Below are 19284 nucleotides of genomic sequence, written 5' to 3' on the forward strand. Positions count from 1 at the left end.
TGTGTCCAGTAATAATTGACACATTTATATTTTTGGTAAAAATTATTAAATCAAAATGTATTTAACAAATATAAACCAATTTAATTACCTACGTAACATATATTATTATAAATGACGTGGAACTCACTCAAAACTATTTATTTATATTTCTCTTAAAAAAATATTTTGATTTATATATAAAACGATATATCTTTTATAAAATTTATTTATGTTAATTATAAATAAACAAAAATATTTTTTTATTTATTTGTATATTAAAAAATTTTATTTTTTACAAAATAATATCTATATTACATATATTTTTTAATTTCTATATAATTTTAAATATTTAAACATATATTTTAATATTTTTAGTTATATATATTAATTTTACTTTAAAATTATAAATATTATTAATTATATAAAATATAAATATAATATTATAATATGTTATTATTAATTAATTAAATATTTTTATCTAAAATATGGTATCCTAATTAAAGGATTTAATTCCGATTGAACGGGGAAGTGTGTAGAAGTATTTTCTTTTTTTTAAAAAAAAAAATGTAAAAGAACGCACCGATCATTTTTTCCAAAATGTTTTGTATAAAATAAAATGAATTAAAAAAAATAAAAAATAAAATACAGAACTCACCCTTCCGTATAATGCTTGCCTATCTGCCAGCCAGCACATTTCATTTCTGCCTGCGATCCCTAATTCCGATTTCCCCCCCGATTTTATCGCCACCGCACCATGGCCACCGCCGGCGGCACACTCAAGAAGAAGCAGCGCGTCGGCAGCAGTGGCCGCCTGTCGTCCCTTCTCGATTCCGCCTCTTTCCCTGACGCAACCCTACCGGATGGCGCACACAAACCGCCCAGCCTCCGCCGCTCCTCCTCCCGTACGATCCTCCTCCCCGTTGTATCCTCCTGCCCCGGAGGATTCAACGATTCGGCCACCGGCGATGTCGTTCTTCGCCTCTTCCTCGATCAATGGTGCGAAATGTCCGACTCGCCGACTTCGCCGCAGGATCAGTCCGAAATGCAGGTATATCTTCATTCGCATGCTCTCCGTCGCTCAAATTACTTTACAGCGCTCCTATCCGATCGATGGCAACAGCAAGAGCAGCAGCAGCAGAGCGAGTCGTCTTCAAGTAATCCTGAAAATGCTCCCAAGATTTACCGTTTTGAGCTTAGTGTTCCTTCCGATAATGATTCGATAAACAACTATTTAAAGGTTCTGCAACTTCTGTACTCAGACGATTTGATGTCTTCGATTGATTCCGTATCTACTGCTCTTGCTTTACTTCCAATCGCGCTCGAATTTCTATTCGAGGATTGCGTCAAGGTTTGTCTTAGATTCCTGGAGGCAGTTCCTTGGACGGATGAAGAAGAAAACAAGGTACTAAATCTGATTCCATTTTTGAGGAAGGAAGAGTCAAAAGAGCTCCTCACTAGGGTTTCGCCACTAAAAAACGATTCATCTGATGAAATGCTTCACGGTCTAATCCAATCCGCAATTCACAACCATCCAAACATGGCTTTTGCAAAGGCATTTGTGGCAAAGCTGCTGAGGGATTTTTCTTCGAGGGATTCAGCTAGGAGGGTTTTGGAAAAGGTGTTTGAGAAGAGTTTAAGGGTTGTGAGGCAGGCATTGGAGGAGTACACGAGTCCGGTTTTCAGGGTCGATCAGAATGAGACCGAGGCCCTGCAGAGGTTGAATCTGCACACAGCGATGACTAATTTGAAGCACTTACTGTGGTTGGTGGAGAGGATGATTGAGCTAAAAGTTGCTGATACAGCTGTCCAGGCCTGGAGTGAGCAGGCTTCGCTTGCCGCAGATTTTCAGAGAGCGCTTCGGGATGATGCATGGAGAAATATCGTTCCAAGTCTTCCTACTGTTGTGCTTCGCTGCACGAGCAGGCTTGCAAATGCCGTTGCTACAGGGAATGTGGTAGCTAGTAGACAGGTTTGCCTTAAAACAGTTTGTTCATGTTTGCTGATATCTTCGATTATATTACAGTTCCTGCCCAATTGAGCTTTGAATGGATTGCGTTGCCTTAATGTATGATTTTGTATCTATCTGCTTTCAATTTTGGGACTAGACAACTAACATTTTGACTAGATCGATACTGACAAGCAACTTAAGAATCGTTCTCGCCCATCGCCAGTTGATTATTGCTAGGCAGTAATGAGTAACCGGATACTAGTTCCTTAAAATATAAGAATTATTGTCATTTGTTGATTGCGTTGCTTTAATGTATGATTTTGTATCTATCTGCTTTCACTTTTGGGACTAGACAACTAACATTTTGACGACATCGATACTGACAGGCAACTTAAGATTCATTCTCGATAATTGCCAGTTGTTTCAATTATAGCTAGGCAGTTATGAGTAACAAGATACTAGTTCCTTAAAAAAAGAGAGTTAGTCATTTTTTGATTGCGATGCTTTAATGCATGAATTTGTATCTATCTGCTTTCACTTTTGGGACTTGGCAACTAACATTTTGACTACATCGATACTGACAAGCAACTTAAGATTCACTATCACCTATCACCAGTTGTTCGATTACAGCTAGGCAGTTATGAGCAACAGGAGACTAGTTCCTTAAAAAAACAGTTGTCATTTTTTGACTGCTTGCACCTATCTGTTTGGTTATACTCAGGTTTCTTTTACTACAGTGTGGCGCATCCCTTCATTATTGCATGATATAAAACCCTTCATTTGGCACTTTGCGTACCACATTGAAGAGCAACGTTTCTATTCTCGGAGAAAGTGGTCGTATTATGCTTTTCTTTCCTTTTCGCTGCCCTGAAGAAAATTCTAGATTCTGTTGCAAAGGGCTTTGAGTTCTCTGTCCGTGGTGGCTGATTCTGTTTCCACTTGCTTCCCTCCCCCTTTTCTTTTATGTGTTTTTGGAAATGTGTGTGAGGTTTTTTGAGTGTTTAATTGGTTCTCACTTTTTCGGTCTGCATATGTTTACACTACTTGCTTACATTTTTATTATATCTTTCATTTTTGAAAGTATTCTGCATTTTTTGTGTTCGAACCATATTTAAGTATTACCAGTTTTTCCTGTGATTAGTCTGTCTCTACTATCTATTATGACCGAGCCAGATTTGTCAAAAAAGTCTATTTTCTACTAACAATGCAATTATCTATCATATAGTATGCTCTTTTAACTCTTTTAACTTTTTCCTCCGGGTGGCATTCGCTATATACTACCATGGTTTCTATAACATAACTGACCAGTATCTTCTTCTTCTTCTTCTTCTTCTTCTTCTTAGCATGTGATGTAGATGCATATGCTGGTATCTTCTAATATAGGTGTGTGAAATACAGTACTGAATCATATTTGTGTCGCTTTGATTCTATATAAAATGGAAGGTTTGGTTTTCGTTAGGATTTGATGATTTGGAAATGCTACCTGCCGAAATGCTGTTGAGCTTGAGAACAATGAAAGGTTTTGTGTAGCTTAAGTATGGAAAATGAGAGTGTTCACTAAACATCTTCTTATAGACAGTGTTTACGAGAATCAAATATGATTTCGAGGATGAATTTTGCTATGCCAATGGCATTGAAGGTCACTATAGAGTTAGGAACTCAATTAACAATTTAAGTCAGTACGTTGTAATTTCTACGTGGTAAAGTACTCTTGAAATGTTCACAGCATTTACCTTTTTACGGGGTAGCATATAAGGTGGTTCTGTGAATAAAAGTAAAAAAAATCGAATTTTAACTCTAAAGAGAGTACTGATTAAATATGCTAATCAGTCCCATCCATGGGGTTTAGAAAAGTAATGGATCGAGTCGGGTTTTAGGTTCTCCCTATAAGAAAGAACAGTATGTGTTATTACCCTGTTTTTTGTTTTTTTGTCAGCAATTTATTCCGTCCTAAAAATGGCATCCTTACATTGATTTACATTCATCTGACTGTTTTAATACATCTACTGTCCGCATGCTTTATGCAACAGGTCAGAACGAAGCTCGTAAGAGATTGGCTTCCAATGTTGATTATATGCAAAGAGCGCGGCTCCCTCATGGGCCCAGCCCACAAGTTGTCATCGTCGCCCTACATTGAGCTGGAAGAGACCTTCCTGAGAATCATATCGACACTTCCTTTGTCTGAATCCCAGGGCTTATTGCAGCAGTGTCTCTCCTTATCAACCCGCAACGTCGACGACTGCCCTCACTTGGTCGCCGCCTTCACCACATGGTTTCGCCGCGCAAACCGCCCCCCACAGCCCGACTCTCTTCAGTAACCACCCACCCCACCCCATCCCTGGTTGATAATGTAAGGATTGTACAACAAAAGTTAGGAGTTTGCGACGAATATGGTGGATGGAGTTCATTATGTATAAAGCCTCGAGAACCTCCTGTAGATAACTTTCGCATCAATAATCTTAAAATCTCGGCTGTAAAAGCAACGCTAAGCGCGCCGGCAGGCAGGCAGGTATTTGCTACATTTTTCTGCACTTTTATTTGCCTGTGATTTCATGTTCTTGTTTGTGTGAGTTAGAGAAAGTATGTAAGAAAAATTTGATAGATTGTGTGTGTATATATATTTATATATTTGTGGGTGAAAGTATATAAGAAAATTTTGATAGATTTTGTATTTGTATATATAAATATTTTTGTTGTATTTAATAGTATTAAAAATATATATTTTTCATAAACGTCAATTTATTAGTATTATAAGATAGAATGTTTTGTGTCAAATTTTTTTATTTATACTATATTTTGATATAATAATTAATATTAAAAAATAATGTAAACTCTCAAACAAATGCAACTAGTCCACTATATATTAGTTGGAATAATTTTTTATAAATATTATTAAAAATATATAATATATGCCCATCAACACAAATATATATATTTTTTATTTTACTTGCAAAAAATCAAATTTTACATTTAAAAATATTTATAATATATAATATGATCAAACTGCTAAAAAGATAAATGCATAGCTTGTGATTCTCATGAAGAATTTATTTAATCTTTGAATTAGATTTTTTATTTTAATTTTAATTTAAATAATATGTTTGATAAAATACATTTTCTATTAAAAAAAACATTACTATATTTTATAAAAAAATCGTACACACTAAATAATAATATTATTAAAATAAAAAATAATAGTATCGTTATGGAAAACATCAATAAAAATATATTATTTTTTTATAAAATAAAAAATTATTAAAACAAAGTTCAATTTCAAATCAAACCTATTAATTAAATATCACTAAATTAATAAATCAGTACAGTTTATATGTAAATTAGTGTGTATTTTGAAATCTCTTTTTAATTTTTTATAGTTTTTTAACCGTTGAACTTTTATTTTTAATAAAAATTATTATTTACATTAAAGTATAGTTTTTTTAGAAAAAAAAAATTCAAAATGAAGTTTTCTTTTTATGTTTTTTTTTTTTAATTTTATTTGTGCTTTTATTTTTTAAAAAATTTGAAGTAATAATAATCCCTTTCTTTAATGTTTTACTACGTAAGTAAATGTTTTTAAATATGAAAAATAAAAGAATAAAAATAGCATAAAACAAAAAATAAAAACGAACCCAACTCCAACGTCTCCATCTCGCCTTCTTATAGTCTAGACATTTTCACATTGCTACATATTGGGTCGGGTTAGACCTAGTACGGTCGGTTCGGGTCGGACCTAGTCAGTCCGGGTCACTGCGTCATACATAAACCCCAAGTGGGTATTTGACTGTTAGCCATTTGGACCCGGCGCATATCAGGTGTCTTTCTCTCTCACACACAAGCACGCACCCGCGCGAGCTCGCCGGAGAAGCCGCAGTTCTACATCTTTCAGTCATCTTGTCGGGGGAGATTATTTACGTAAGGTTTTTGAACGAATCAGTGGAGTTAGTATGAAGTTCTTCTTAAATTTTTGCCTATAAGCTGTTCGACGAAATGTCTGAAAGATTGTGTGTGTAGTGTGCGTTTATGTGTATTATTCTAATATGCAATTACTCCTGTTTTGTCTCTATGTCTATCTAATCGATGATGTTGAGCGTTTTTGCAATTGTTATTCCTTATTTGGGAATTTTGATTTTTTTAGGGCAGGCTCTCTTTGGTTTTTGTGTATTGAACAAGACGATGAATACCGGGGGGGCAAGTTTGTTTAGAAGATTAAGCATTAGGGATCTGATTGCGGACACACCTGTTTATACCTCTGCTACTGGTCAGGGAGTTCGCTTATGCTTAATGTTTGGTCATTTTATTTTGTAGAGAAATTTGTTTGTGTTCATATTTTGTTGATTTTACAGATGCATTTGGACAAGGATTGAGCTTGGTGTTCAGGCGATGGGCTACCAAAAAAACGGCAGGATCCACTAAAAATGGTCGTGACTCGTTGCCGAAGAATCTCGGGGTTAAGAAATTTGGTGGTGAGGTATGAAACATCACCATCACCATCGACACATAATTTGGTTATTTATCTGTGCAGTCCCTTCCCCAATTTTGCATTGCTGGTTATCTACATATATATTTTTTCGATTTTGTGTTGAAACTTGAAAGTGAACAAGCAATTTTTTTTTTTTTTTTTAACATGTGTTCAATGGTTCTTACCATCTATATATGTGTGCGTGTGTTTCGATTTTTTGTTTAAATTGAACAAGCAATTCATTCCTTGTTTTAAGTTTATATATTTTCTGTATATCATGTGGTTTCTTTCAATGGTTCTCTACATTTTACATATTTGTTGGATTTTGTTTTTAAAGTGATCAAGCAATTTGTTTATTAGTTTAAGGTTATATATGTTCTCCATATCATGTTTGTTTCCTGGTGTTCAATGGTTCTATACACTTATATATATATATATATATATGCTCGGTTTTGTGTTTAAAGTGAACAAGCAATTGGTTTATCATTTTAAGGTTATATATGTTCTCCATATCATGTTTGTTTTCTGGTGTTCAATGGTTCTATACATCTATATATATATGCTCGAGATTGTGTTTAAAGTGAACATGCAATTCATTTCTCATTTTAAGGTTATATATGTTCTGCATATCATGTTTGTTTTCTGGTGTTCAGTGGTTCTGTACATATATGTTTGGTTTTGTGTTTAAAGTGAACTAGCAGTTCATTTCGTTTCTCATTTTAAGTTTATATATGTTCTGCATATCATGTTTTTTTTTTTTTTTTTTTTTTTTTTTTTTTTTTTTTCTTTGTGTTCACTGTTTCTCTATACCTATATATTTGTGTTCGGTTTTGTGTTTAAAGTGAACAACCAATTCATTTCGTTTCTCATCTTTACTTTATATATGTACTTCATATGGTGTTTGTTTTTCTGGCATTCAATGGTTTGTATCACCGAGCGATAAATTTATACCAATAACTTCAATTGTTAATGTTTGTAATTTCTTGAGCACTAAAGTTATTTAATCTTATTCCTTCGGTTATTTGGGTTGTTACCTTCATTTTCACTTACATTAATACAATTTCTGACATGGGCGCAGCGAGTGATTCCAGGGAACATCATTGTTCGTCAAAGGGGCACTCGTTTCCATCCTGGAGACTACGTTGGAATCGGGAAAGATCACACTCTATATGCCTTGAAGGAAGGGCAAGTCAAGTTTGAGCGCAGCAAGTTGACTGGGCGCAAATGGGTTCACATTGAGCCTAAAGAAGGCTACGACATTCATCCTGTCTACGCAAAAGCAGGAGACGCTTCTGAGATGGAGACAGCAGCTTAAGGTACTCGATTTATCAATGCTTTATTTAATCCTTTCCTTATCTTGCTAAACAACGTATCTTTTAATCCGCATATTATGTTCTAGGATATATTCCCAAATCGTTTGATTGGTAACTTAATAAGGTGTCTATGTTTTCACTTCATCTTTGGATCGTTTTAGGGCTTTACGGTAGCATAGACAGTCGACTTTCGAAGAACTTCTTCGCAAGAAGTTTATTGCATTACTTGTTTTGCAAAATTTATGTTTACTAATTTTGATTTATGAGACAAAAAAGAAAGTTGGTGTGCTGCTATTTGATGCGATGTCTTCCCCATTGTTTTTTTTTTTTTTTTATGACGTGGGAACCCGAAGTGCGCACGTGTGGCAGATGACCTGAAGCGTTAGGGGTTTGAACCATGACCTCACAGTCAGAAGTCCAACCCCTACACCATGAGGCCATCCCTTACGGGACTAATTCTTCTCCATTGTTGATCTTTGTAGTAATTGTTATAGCTTCAATATTCTTTCTACGTTATCTCTGCATTTAACTATGGCCACATTTTGCGAGCCATGGTTCGAATTTATCCGAATGGCTCAATTAAGCGTAACAACATGCGGTTTGGCATAGTCCAAAATGTTAGAGCTTTTACACATGTCGGGTTATAGTGTTGTGCGAGCCGAGCTACTCGGAAAGCCGCTCATATAGGCTTAAGCTTTTTCCTTGATCTTGAAAAGTTACTTTGGAGTCATTTTGGCTTGACAAGGTAATAAAATAAAATCTACATGTCTATGTACTAAAATAAAGATAAAATCTCCTATCAAAGAAATAAATAAAATCTCTCAACGTATAGTAAACTATTATTATTATTGTTATTATAAAATATTACATTTAAACGACCATTCAGAATAATTTTAATATATTTGTTAAAAAATATTTTATTAAAATTGTGCTTAAAAAATTGTGTCGAGAATGATAAAAAAACTCAAGATAAACACATCCTCAAAATGAGGATATAATAGAAAATTTGAATTGATTCCAAAGACAAAAAAATCAGTGTATAATAAGACATATACGTGCATTTATCTCTGAGTTATTAGTATTGTGATTTTAGAATATGGATTTTATTTATTTATTTATTATTATTATTATTATTTAATCTGAGTTGGATTGGATAGTTATTTTGATTTGGTTGAAAATTTTGATTTGAATTTAATATTATAATAGTGTATGATGAATTATTTATATTAAGAAGAAAAATACTCCAACCGTCTCAAACAAACAATGTGCTACATTTAAGTTGGGCACGAAATTTTAAGTGTTATATACAGTGGGAGAAAGTACTATACACAAAATACTATACTTAAACCTCTTTAGCTGTCATTTCTAATCTAGAAGGTTTTGAATCCTTTTTATATATAGACAATTTTTCATGTTTTGCTCTGGAATAAAATGTATAAAATCATCTTTAAAAAAAAGATAAAATTGTCACATATTTTTATTTTTTTTTTATCAAAATTATATCATCAAATTGTTCCAAAATAATTAAATCAAAAGAAAAGGAACAAAGATACTATAATTTAGTTAAAATAATAATATTGATTATATACATATATTTTTTTTGGTTAAAATGTATTATAAATGAAGTAGTATTTTTTAAAACTATAAAATTAAACCAGCATATACTATATGAATTATTACCTACCTTGTACTATCCACTTATACCATACACATTTGTGCTATTTGTTAACATGAGATCAATCCTAATATTTATCATGTAGACTATTACCATGCACGTTTTATTGAGATCAATCTCAATCGTGACTATATAGTATGTAATTAAATATCTATTCACAAGATTTTTATTTCGATCAAAGTTGGTATGACTTACCGGGATTCGAAGCTTCTCCGTCTCTCCACAGCTTCCTCCACCCTCTCATTAAATTCGTCGTCCGTGCTCGCTAACATATACCGCAACTTAAAGTTAACCCGGTTCTCGACCATAATCTTATGCCTCGGCATTATTCGCTCCTCTAGCGAATAGCTAAAAAACCTGTCGAGGATCAACACCGTAACCAATATACATCTACCAATATTAAAGGCTAGTAATTTAAAACTGAGGCGAATCCATATATATATATATATATATATAGATATATCGATAGATAGGTACCTTGGGAATTCGATAACTTCCTGTAATGGCCGTATCATCGTTCTCCTTAAGTATCGATACTTTGGTCGCAACACGTCTGCGTTGTATCTAAGCAGCATCGGGAAGTCGGAAACCATCTCTCCCAGCTGTCGAACAGTTATTCCGAGCGAGAGAAAGTATTTCACGTTGTGATCTAGTTTATTGGCTATGCTGCATCCCAAGAGTTCGGGTGCTAAGGCAATCACCTTCCCAACGTCTTTCTGGGAAATCCCGGCCTTCGTCAAAAGAAAAATCACCTGTACGAAGATGAAGATGGAGATGAAGATTCGAGCCAGGTTCCATTGATGAATGGTACTTTGTTTATATCGCGCCAAAAAAGGTTAAAAAAAAAAAAAGTTACGAGGGGTGTACCACGGGCCGTATTTTCTTGTAGAGGCTATATGTCAACATTGAAGGAAACCGGGAAAGCATGTTGCCAATTGCGCCTTCCTCGACACCAATGTCCCGTAGGAATTGAACCTTAATAGAAGTAAAATGAAGAAACTTGTTAGCGCAAATGTCTGGCAATAAAACAATATTCACTTTAAGTTTCGGAAGTTAGGTTTGTTTACTTTTACAACTTGGTTTTGTATTCGGGTTTTGGATTTTAGTTTAAATAGTAGTTCAAATATGATATTTTATGAGAAAAAAGAATATCTTAATAGAAAATCGCAATAATTGCATAGTAGCTAAATTTATTTTTTTGTAAAACATTGTGATTGATTCTATAAAAATATATTCTCTTATAAAATATCATATTCAACCGGTGTTTAAATACAAACACAAAAGCGCAACTAGAAAATTCACATTGGCAAAAACTCTTTCACAACTTCAAAAATAGACTATTCAACCCCTAAGGCTACCAATATATTATCTCGTAAAATGTCATATTAAAATACTCCCTCCGTCCCAAATACCGTGCAATATTTCCTTTTTGGTATGTCCCAAACACTCTGCAATTTTTTTAAATTAAGAAATAATTAATTATATTTAATCTATATCCCCACACTTTATCCCATTACATCACCCTAATAAAATAAAATAAAATATATACTTCTCTCTCCATCACATCAACTAATTACTCAATTATCCTACTTAATACTTCTCACCTAAAATCACGTGCCCAACTTAACTGTAGCATCTTGTTTGGGACGGAGGGAGTACTATTTAAACTAAAACTCAAATAAAAGATTTAAACTCAAGCCAAAACCAACAAAAAATGATCTAATACCATGTGATTTTTTTAGCGACAGAAAAAAATCTTCATGGATATATATCGACACAATTTACCCGCAAATTGTAATTGTCCTCATCAATAGGACTAAAATTATATAAGAGTTCTACTCGGATTAAAATTGAAATGAATCTTTCTGGTCAGACGAAACACGTAATTCATCCCAAAAATAGAGCAATAATAACTAAACAACTTAATTGCAGGAAAGAAGAGACTGTCGGGGGCATAGAAATGATTATTTGAAAAAGTTCTTGCAAAAACTTTCACATTAATTAAATGAAACTTAGACGAGGAATAATAGGATACCTTTGGCACAACGATGCTGTCAAGATCAACACAGAAAACCATAGGCTTCAAGGTGAGGATTCTTCTCATCCCATCCTTGGAAATCCCAAGATAATAAAAATACCTTACGAGAGGCTTCCATCTATCCTCGATGCTACAAGACATCAACTGTGGCTTAAATGCTAACAATCTCCCGATATCCTCATCATCAAGGCCAAACTCTTTCAAATATGCTACCTGAACAACGACGAACTTATGAATTTGTAACTATGGGAGTATTTGCAAAGGGCTAAAGTGATCACTTGCTTTGCTGTTATCTAAAAAATTTTTAAAAAAAATTGCAGTCTAAAGGCTGATGAAAATTCCGGTTTCTACTTCTAACAACTTACAAAGAAAAAGCTTTTCATCATAAGCAAGAAGCTTGCATATATGACATCTAGTTGTTTTTTTGAAGTAAAATTGAATTATTTCGATAATTTAATCTCAAAACATTGATATTTATAATCATATCTTTCTAATAGTCTTGATCGATTACCTTCAAATAATTAAGATTAAAAATGTCCTTCAAACATAAAAGTAGAGTTTCGAAATCACCTTCTCTCTTTTTCTACATATCCATATTTAACTTCTATCTTCTCTATTACGACCTTATTTGCAAACATCCTAACGAAACACAAATATTTCCAACTTCAAGCTTTCAACTACAAACAAATAAGAGCAACAGGTACAAGTATTTCAAAAAATGAACCCTACCTGAAAGATAGCTAACTCGGCATTTCAAATAAGCAATCATCAAACTCGAAATGTTCCCAAAGTTAAAATGCATACAAACGACAAAAAGAAGCATTACAGATTAGATTTCGTAGACCTGTTTTAACTACCAAAACCTGAGAGTATGTATAGTGTTCATATATTCTTTAAAGGCGTATACGGTTATGTACCTTTTCATTCATCTCTTCCATGGAGAGGTAGCCGAGCACTTTAGGAGAGTCGAACAGCATTGTCCCAAAGTCGTTCTTACTCATTCCCATACGGAAGTAGAACTGAGCACGAGCTCTCAATTCCTCCATGCTAAATGCCAATATTTCGGGACACCTACTAACTACATAACCCATCCAATCCCTCCTCACGCCGTTCTCCTCCAAATACTCAACAATCTCATCAAAATCCTCTAAATGCTGACCCAATAAATTCCTGCCAGCACGTGTCAACGCCACGCCTATAAACCTCCCTTTCACGTGTATCGACTTCAACCACTCCACAACCCTTCTTATGGACCCGAGATCCCCGTTCGACGCACAAATAAGCTTCCCTATTTGCCGATAGGATAATGAGTTGTGTTTCAACCACCTATTCGTGTGATGTTAAACACTTTAGCACATCAAAAGTTTGAAGTGAGCAATAAACTATTCTTATAAATCAATCATCGATCCATTTTTGGTACATTTTGCATAATCTTAAAATTGCATATGATTAATAATAAAAGCAGACCAATAAATAGGCATGATTAACAGATATAACCAAATAAATTATAAAAAAAATCTCTCAACCGTAGTTAAGAGTGGTAAACAAGACTCTGAACTAGCCAAAATCGTCCACTGATCACTCTCAACTAAGATAAAATCAGAACTATATCTGACTATCAACGAAGTTAGAATCGGAAACAAGATTATCGGCGCATTTAGAATAAGCTGAACTTTGAATTGAAGGGAATCAGAAAGAATGGTCGAAGGTCTAATATATATGACTTTACTAAAACTAAAAAAACGAATTTAACAGCATATGTAGGCATAGTTGAGGACCTCAAAATCGAGAGAACTCAGGATACTTTCTTAGTTGGATGTACCCTTGGCTTTGATACTATATTACATTTGGCATTTTGCCTATGAATGATAACGACAAAAGTGGAATCCAAATTTCTTATGATTAACATTCCCAAACTACACAATCAATTGTATATCATTGACGTTTCAATAGAACTTGCAGAGGAACTTAATTAGTTAGGGTTAGGATTGTTACCTGATAAGAGGCACAACTTGGGATTCATCGATGAAGGCTCGTGCGCGATGATTGTACGAAGACTGCGAGAATTCAGGGAATTTCTTCATCGAAACAGCCTTGATTATCACATAGTCAAGAAATTCGGATAATTCGGAAGCCATATTGTCCGTGTAAGTGATCCCAAACTTAACTTTCCTCATCGCCTCCTTGAAAATATCTGCAGTCACTTTCCTCCTTATCTCCAGCGCCTTTATCAGCATTTCCTCATCGATTTCCCCGGAATTAGTGTCGTTTCCTCGGAGGACGCTCGCCGGAGAAGAAGAATTTATGTAAACGGAGCCTGGAAACTGCGGCGTTCGTCTAATCTGCAATGAGACTTCGAGCACTCTTTCCTTGTCCTCTTCCGCTAACGCTAGATTCGTCCCCAGATTTTCTTCGTCTGGATTCCGGTCTTCGTGAGAGGATAGGTGGCGGAGGAGCACGGCCGCCGATCTGGCGTTGTGGGTTCGGAGAATAGCGGTTTCGCTGGTTGATGCCGCGCCATTTTGCTTGTCGGAGAGGGAGGACGATATTAAAGAGAAGCGGCGGGGCTTGGTGAAGAAGATTGGAGGACGTCGGCGGTGGCTGTGGAGGTCGCCGGCGGCCGTGGAGGTGAGGCGGTGGTGAGAAGCCAGCATAATAGTGACGGAAAGTGGATAGGGCGGGATGAGGTTTCAGTTCAGTTCAGTTCCGTTCCACACCCGAGGCTAAAATAGTAAATTTAAGTATTTATATAATATATATTAAAATATGAAATCAAATAACAAAATGGTCCCATGGTCTAGTGGTCAGGACATTGGACTCTGAATCCAGTAACCCGAGTTCAAATCTCGGTGGGACCTGAATTTTAATTTTTTTTTTATTTTTTAATTTCTATTTTAGTTTAGAGTCGTACCTGATTGGGCCAAGCACGATTTTTTTTTGTACCCAATTCGGTTCAAATTTTCGGACGGTCTATTTTTACATTTTGTCCGATTCATACTTGTTGGGCTAGCCGGCTAAGCACGATTCAATATTTTTTTAATTTATTTTTTTTTAGGATTAACTTTTTCGTGTCTATTTTTATCAAATTTTAAGTAAGATAAAAAAACAAATTATTCATATTTGACTTAAAACGAATAATATGATATTAGTGTTGTAATGTTTAGTTGGACGGTCATCCCCACAAATACGATCAGACAAGCTTAATTGTTTCTGTTTTTGTTTGAACTTTTTTTTTTTTTTTTTTCATATATATTAAAAAATTACTATCTTCAAAACAAATTAAAATACCAAAATACTTGTAAATCCCTAGCCAAACCAACCCCAAATTATGAAAAGAAAGCCTCCCAACATATGCTTTGAAATTATAGCACAACAAAAAAATAAAATAAATTTACAGTTCAACTTCGCCAACGGCCAAAAAGTCCCAAAAAGACTAAAGCAAAGAATCATAGCTTCTTTCGAATCGAAGACACCCTAAAATTCACCAAACAAAAACAACAACAACCAACGACTAAATCCAACACAATCTGAATCAATCTCTCCTGTCCGAATTCAGCCAACAACAAAAAAAAAAGCCTTCATTTCCACAACAATGGCAGCTCTCCCTCTCCCCAAACCCCACCCGACCCGAAAACCCGAACCCCTTTATCCGAAAAGAATCGAGAATGTACATAGAAATACTACCTCCCGAGCATCGCCGGAGTCGAGCAGACCGCATTATTCGAAAAAAAGATCGACCAGAATCACGTCGACGTCAACCCCGATCGTTTTCCCGATCCTCCTCGACGGGCTCGGGAAATATCTCCTTCGAATTCCGCCTACTCGACGGCGAAACCCCGTTCCCGTCTCCGATATGCCCGCTTCCCTGCGACCCTGTCGTTGTCACCGACTGCTTAAAACTGCCGGCGGGTTCGACTCCTCGTCGGGACAGGACGGCGGGAGCTGCCGCCACGTCGGAGGAGCTGTGCCGCCAGCTGCCGAAGACGGCGGCGGCGTTCCACGAGCTTCGGGACGAGGCTGTCCGGAGCCGGGTGGAGCTGCCGCCGTGCTCTTCCCGGACTACCTTTAGAGGATTTTCGAGGGCCTTGAGGATGTACCGCATGAGGGGGCGGCGGGCGGGGCGGGGGTTGAGGCACGACCGCGCGACGATCGACATCGCCCAAACCTCCTCGAGAAGATCCTCGTCGATGATTAACGACGGGTCGATGATGTTGGTGACGAGCTCCTTGTCGTAGATGCTGATGTATGGGAGAGTTTTGTCGAGCCACTCCTTGACGGCGGGGTCCGCCGACGAACTCGAATTCGAACTTATTCCAAGCTTTCCAGTTACGAGCTCGAGTAGGACCTTCCCAAAGCAGTAGACGTCGTACGCGCACGATGCGTTAGCGTTGCCTGCGTGATCGAGATAGCAAGACGACAATCAGAGAACGAAAATGGATCGACGAAATTTAATCATACGGCGACAATAATAGTCTTACGATCGACTACGACTATCTTAATACGATTCCGAAGATTAATCGAACGGACCAAATTCGAAAAAGAAAATTTATTTTCGAGCCACAACAACGGTGTCACGTATCGAACAATTATTTCACTACAACATTGAATCGATACGATTTCAAAAACCAAATCATTTGATATACATAGCAATGCATCAAGAATTAAGAACGCAACAATCGTAGCGACGCAAAAGTGAAAACAGCATAGACATATCGTAAATTTAAACCAAAAACACAATTAGACGTACGTACCCGAAATACCTTGCTCGGACGACCTGCAAATACCGAAAACAACAAAAAGTCAAGACCCGACAAAGATTGGCATATGTTGCAAACATAAATCGCTTTTTCTTTTGAAACGATGAGTTAATAAATGTACTCAATATTTGGCAAGAAAATATAAGATACATATAAGCATAACGGGAAGTGCGACTCACTGTGGCAACCGTAGCAATCTAGTGATTCTATTCTGATGTGAATCGCCTTCTTGAGCGCAAACTCCGCCCAAACTTCCTAATCGAACTTCATATCGATCATCAAGTAGTATACTGCTGGCTTGAACATCCCTGCGAAAAATACGGCGTACGTAAGTGCGGGCAACGTCACATAATCGAAGAACATGTAGTTGCAAATTTAAAGGTACCGATGGACGAGCGGTGGCGAGCATTCATGGTGGAGATAGGAGAGGCCCTCGGCAGCTCCGATAGCGATTTTGAGTCGTGTGATCCAATCCAAAGACTTCAAACCGTCACCGGATGTCATTTTCTTGAACAATGCGCTGGATAGGTCGCCGTTCGGCATGCGTTTGTAGACGAGAAACTTCTCATTCTCATTCAGCAAGCAGTGCCCTAAGAAAGGGACCAATCTAGGGTGCGTAATCTTGCTGAAAAGATCCAATTCTGACATGTACGACGACTCCTTCTTGACCGACGACGAATTCAATTCGATCCTTTTGACGACCACCATAAGTCCTCCTTCAAGAACCCCGTCGAAGAAATCCCCCGTTCGACCTCTCTTGATCAGATTCTCGTTGTTGAATTCTCCCGTCATTTGAAGAATCTGTTGGTACGTAAACGCATCGCCGACAGTCGAAAGGTTCGACGGCAAACCGGGGGGCGAAGGACTCCCACCGGGGGGAACGGGCCCGACGCTTATCCCCCTCTGGTTCGACGCACCACTCCGGCGCTTCCACGCAACGACGACAATCAAAATCAGAACAAACACGAGCAAAAGAAGCCCGACGCCTCCGAAAACCGATGCATAGATGATCGTCGAGCTGTTGCTCTTCTTCTTCGATCCAGGCGGCGGAGGCTGCGCCGGGTTCGGGTTTCCGAAATTATCGAAAACCAAATTCCTGTCGGCATAAAATGAGGCGCATTCCGCAACGCCCCTCTGACTCGGCGTGTTTCGGAGGCAATTCTTCACGAGAGACGCATTGCCGCCGCCACGTGCGAAAATTGGAACCGAGCCTTCAAAATAGTTTCCCGAAATGTCAACGAATCCGAACCGCGCGATCGCTGGCGTAACATTCCCGTAGAACAAATTCCAAGAAATGTTCGCCAATGCCGTCGCGGCGACAGCATTCGACCCGACATTTGGCAGCATGCCAGTAAACATATTCCCCGACACGTCGAGCAATTCCAAAGTAGGAATCGACCACACCACGTGCGGCAAATCCCCGCTAAAACGATTGCGCCGCAAAACCAGAGACTGCAAACGGGTCAACCGAGGAAACAAATCGTCTGGCAGCTCCCCGGCGATCAAATTATCACCGAGAATCATACGCTGCAAGCTCGTCAGATTGCGGAATTCAATCGGCAATGCCCCCGACAGCGAATTGAATCCGAGATCGAGGTCAACAAGCCTCGAAAGATTGCCGAGCTGCGGAGGGATCGACGACGACAAGGCATTGCCGGAAAGATTCAACGTCTGCAGCATAGACAGCCTCCCAAATCCAGAAGGAATCGAGCCTGTCAACGAGTTGCCGGAAAGATCAAGAACAGAGATTCTAAGAAGCTGAGATAAACTCGCCGGAATTACGCCGGTAAGATTGTTATCTGACAGGTATAATTCAGTTAACGAAGATAAGTTCCCAAGAGTAATCGGAATATCGCCGGAAATCCAAGAAGACCTTACGTCGAACACCTTGAGGGCATTAAGCTGCAGGCCTAACCAGGCGGGAATCCGGCCGGGGAGGGCGAAATTCGATGCGTTGAAAGACGATAGCCGAGTGAGGTTGCGGAGAGCGTCGACGGAAAATTGGGGATTCAAATTCCCCTGCCGCGTACGGCGGAATCCGGCGACGTTGATCGCCGTAACGCTTCCGTTAAAGCATTGGATGCCGCGCCAGGATGCGCAGGGGTCGGATTTCACCGGCCAATCGCGAGCCCTAATTCCTAACGAAGATCTCAATTGAATCAACGACAGCCTTTCCTGCCAAGACGTCTGAAATATCTGCTGCTGCTGCTGAACGGCGAAATCGAAGAAGAAGAAGAAGAACAGTACAATAATGGAGGCTGCCCTACGCCACTGATCCGCCATTTCTGCTGCAACTTCATTGAACTGAATTCAGTCAGGCATTCGATTTCTTGAGTAAAATCAAGACTCTGTTCGAAATCGAGGAGAAGAAATTCAATTTATACGTAGAAACAAACAAACAAACAAAAATCGAAATTCTGCTCCTCTTCCTCCTCCTCCTCCTCTGACGGGAGGAGTGAGAAACTCAAAAGAAAGTCAAAATTCGAGCTATGGATGGAGAAAGAGACAGTGGGGTTGGGTTGAGGAAGAGGTGAAAGAAAAGTAAGAATTGCGATCGGAGAAAAGTCAGTGGCGGTAGAAATCGACAGACAATGGTGGAGAGAGAAAGGGAGACGACGCCGCTGTCTGTCTGAATCCTTTTGTCTCTCTCTCTCTCTATCTTTCTTTCTCTCTCTCTCTCTAAAATGAAGAACGTGCGGGGATTTGAAGGTCAAAGTTTCGGCTGCACAAAACGACGTCGGATCGCCGGAATAACTCTGGTGCGCTTTAGCGTGTTGTACTTTGACGCTATCCTGCAACATGATTTTGTACCTAAATTTTTGTATATGTTTATAAAAATATATAACTCTCAGCTGTAATTTAATTGATTTCTTAAGTTGATGACGATCAAATAGTTTAATGATTTTACTATATTTAAAATAAAAAAGAAAGTATTGACTAATAATTTTTAAGATAAATATGTTAAATTGTAAAAATAAATAAATAATGGAATACCTATAAATAAGACTTGGTGCAGATAGAGATTTTAGAGTTTTCAAATTTGTAAGAACTTTTAAAAGTAATCAAAACTAAATATTTAATATAATATTTTCTCGACAAAGCGTATATAGTTTTA

General features: G+C 37.5%; 4 protein-coding genes and 1 non-coding gene across 11 annotated transcripts; 3 read left to right on the forward strand and 2 right to left on the reverse strand.

The window, feature by feature from the left end:
* Nucleotides 1-634: 634 nt before the first annotated feature.
* LOC127253540 (BTB/POZ domain-containing protein At1g63850-like) lies at nucleotides 635-4248 on the forward strand. Its single transcript, XM_051278185.1, has 2 exons — nucleotides 635-1948; nucleotides 3958-4248. Exons 1-2 carry the CDS (start codon nucleotides 734-736, stop codon nucleotides 4243-4245), a joined length of 1503 nt encoding a protein of 500 aa, XP_051134142.1. The 5' UTR covers nucleotides 635-733; the 3' UTR covers nucleotides 4246-4248.
* A 64-nt stretch (nucleotides 4249-4312) lies between these two features.
* Nucleotides 4313-8378, forward strand: LOC127253547 (uncharacterized). 7 transcript variants are annotated; one of them, XM_051278205.1, is made up of 5 exons: nucleotides 5701-5839; nucleotides 6063-6185; nucleotides 6271-6395; nucleotides 7465-7702; nucleotides 8053-8378. In XM_051278205.1, exons 2-4 carry the CDS (start codon nucleotides 6101-6103, stop codon nucleotides 7699-7701), a joined length of 447 nt encoding a protein of 148 aa, XP_051134162.1. In that variant the 5' UTR covers nucleotides 5701-5839; nucleotides 6063-6100; the 3' UTR covers nucleotide 7702; nucleotides 8053-8378. The 7 variants fall into 7 exon arrangements, with proteins under 7 accessions (XP_051134188.1, XP_051134162.1, XP_051134167.1 ...); XM_051278210.1 differs by lacking the exon at nucleotides 8053-8378 and adding an exon at nucleotides 7786-7993; XM_051278215.1 differs by lacking the exon at nucleotides 8053-8378 and adding an exon at nucleotides 7861-7993.
* Nucleotides 8379-9234: 856 nt separating this feature from the next.
* On the reverse strand, nucleotides 9235-14105 carry LOC127256524 (transcription termination factor MTERF2, chloroplastic). The gene is made up of 6 exons (XM_051282579.1): nucleotides 13408-14105; nucleotides 12330-12738; nucleotides 11410-11625; nucleotides 10242-10349; nucleotides 9852-10126; nucleotides 9235-9731 (listed from the first exon to the last, which is right to left on the reverse strand). The coding sequence occupies exons 1-6, from the start codon at nucleotides 14064-14066 to the stop codon at nucleotides 9566-9568; spliced, it is 1833 nt and encodes a 610-aa protein (XP_051138536.1). The 5' UTR covers nucleotides 14067-14105; the 3' UTR covers nucleotides 9235-9565.
* Nucleotides 14106-14198: 93 nt separating this feature from the next.
* TRNAQ-CUG (transfer RNA glutamine (anticodon CUG)) lies at nucleotides 14199-14270 on the forward strand. Its single transcript has one exon. It is a non-coding gene; the product is annotated as a tRNA-Gln (tRNA).
* A 469-nt stretch (nucleotides 14271-14739) lies between these two features.
* Nucleotides 14740-18854, reverse strand: LOC127255271 (probable LRR receptor-like serine/threonine-protein kinase At2g16250). Its single transcript, XM_051280746.1, has 4 exons — nucleotides 16555-18854; nucleotides 16349-16477; nucleotides 16164-16186; nucleotides 14740-15804 (listed from the first exon to the last, which is right to left on the reverse strand). The coding sequence occupies exons 1-4, from the start codon at nucleotides 18450-18452 to the stop codon at nucleotides 15167-15169; spliced, it is 2688 nt and encodes an 895-aa protein (XP_051136703.1). The 5' UTR covers nucleotides 18453-18854; the 3' UTR covers nucleotides 14740-15166.
* Nucleotides 18855-19284: the final 430 nt, after the last annotated feature.

This window comes from Andrographis paniculata, unplaced genomic scaffold (genome assembly GCF_009805555.1).
Source record: "Andrographis paniculata isolate CXL003 unplaced genomic scaffold, ASM980555v1 Contig12END, whole genome shotgun sequence".
In the NCBI taxonomy this organism is placed as follows: Eukaryota; Viridiplantae; Streptophyta; class Magnoliopsida; order Lamiales; family Acanthaceae; genus Andrographis; species Andrographis paniculata.

Coding starts and splice junctions, on each gene's coding strand:
- LOC127253540 (XM_051278185.1), top strand. CDS start 734: ATGGCCACCGCCGGCGGCACACTCAAGAAGAAGCAGCGCGTCGGCAGC. Junction 1,949..3,957: donor ATGTGGTAGCTAGTAGACAG/GTTTGCCTTAAA, acceptor TTTATGCAACAG/GTCAGAACGAAGCTCGTAAG.
- LOC127253547 (XM_051278231.1), top strand. CDS start 6,101: ATGAATACCGGGGGGGCAAGTTTGTTTAGAAGATTAAGCATTAGGGAT. Junction 6,186..6,270: donor TGTTTATACCTCTGCTACTG/GTCAGGGAGTTC, acceptor TTGATTTTACAG/ATGCATTTGGACAAGGATTG. Junction 6,396..7,464: donor TTAAGAAATTTGGTGGTGAG/GTATGAAACATC, acceptor ACATGGGCGCAG/CGAGTGATTCCAGGGAACAT.
- LOC127256524 (XM_051282579.1), bottom strand. CDS start 14,066: ATGCTGGCTTCTCACCACCGCCTCACCTCCACGGCCGCCGGCGACCTC. Junction 11,626..12,329: donor TGGAAGAGATGAATGAAAAG/GTACATAACCGT, acceptor GTCGTTGTTCAG/GTAGCATATTTGAAAGAGTT. Junction 10,350..11,409: donor ACAGCATCGTTGTGCCAAAG/GTATCCTATTAT, acceptor ACTTCTATTAAG/GTTCAATTCCTACGGGACAT.
- LOC127255271 (XM_051280746.1), bottom strand. CDS start 18,452: ATGGCGGATCAGTGGCGTAGGGCAGCCTCCATTATTGTACTGTTCTTC. Junction 16,187..16,348: donor AGATTGCTACGGTTGCCACA/GTGAGTCGCACT, acceptor CGGTATTTGCAG/GTCGTCCGAGCAAGGTATTT. Junction 15,805..16,163: donor GTCCGAGCAAGGTATTTCGG/GTACGTACGTCT, acceptor TCGATCACGCAG/GCAACGCTAACGCATCGTGC.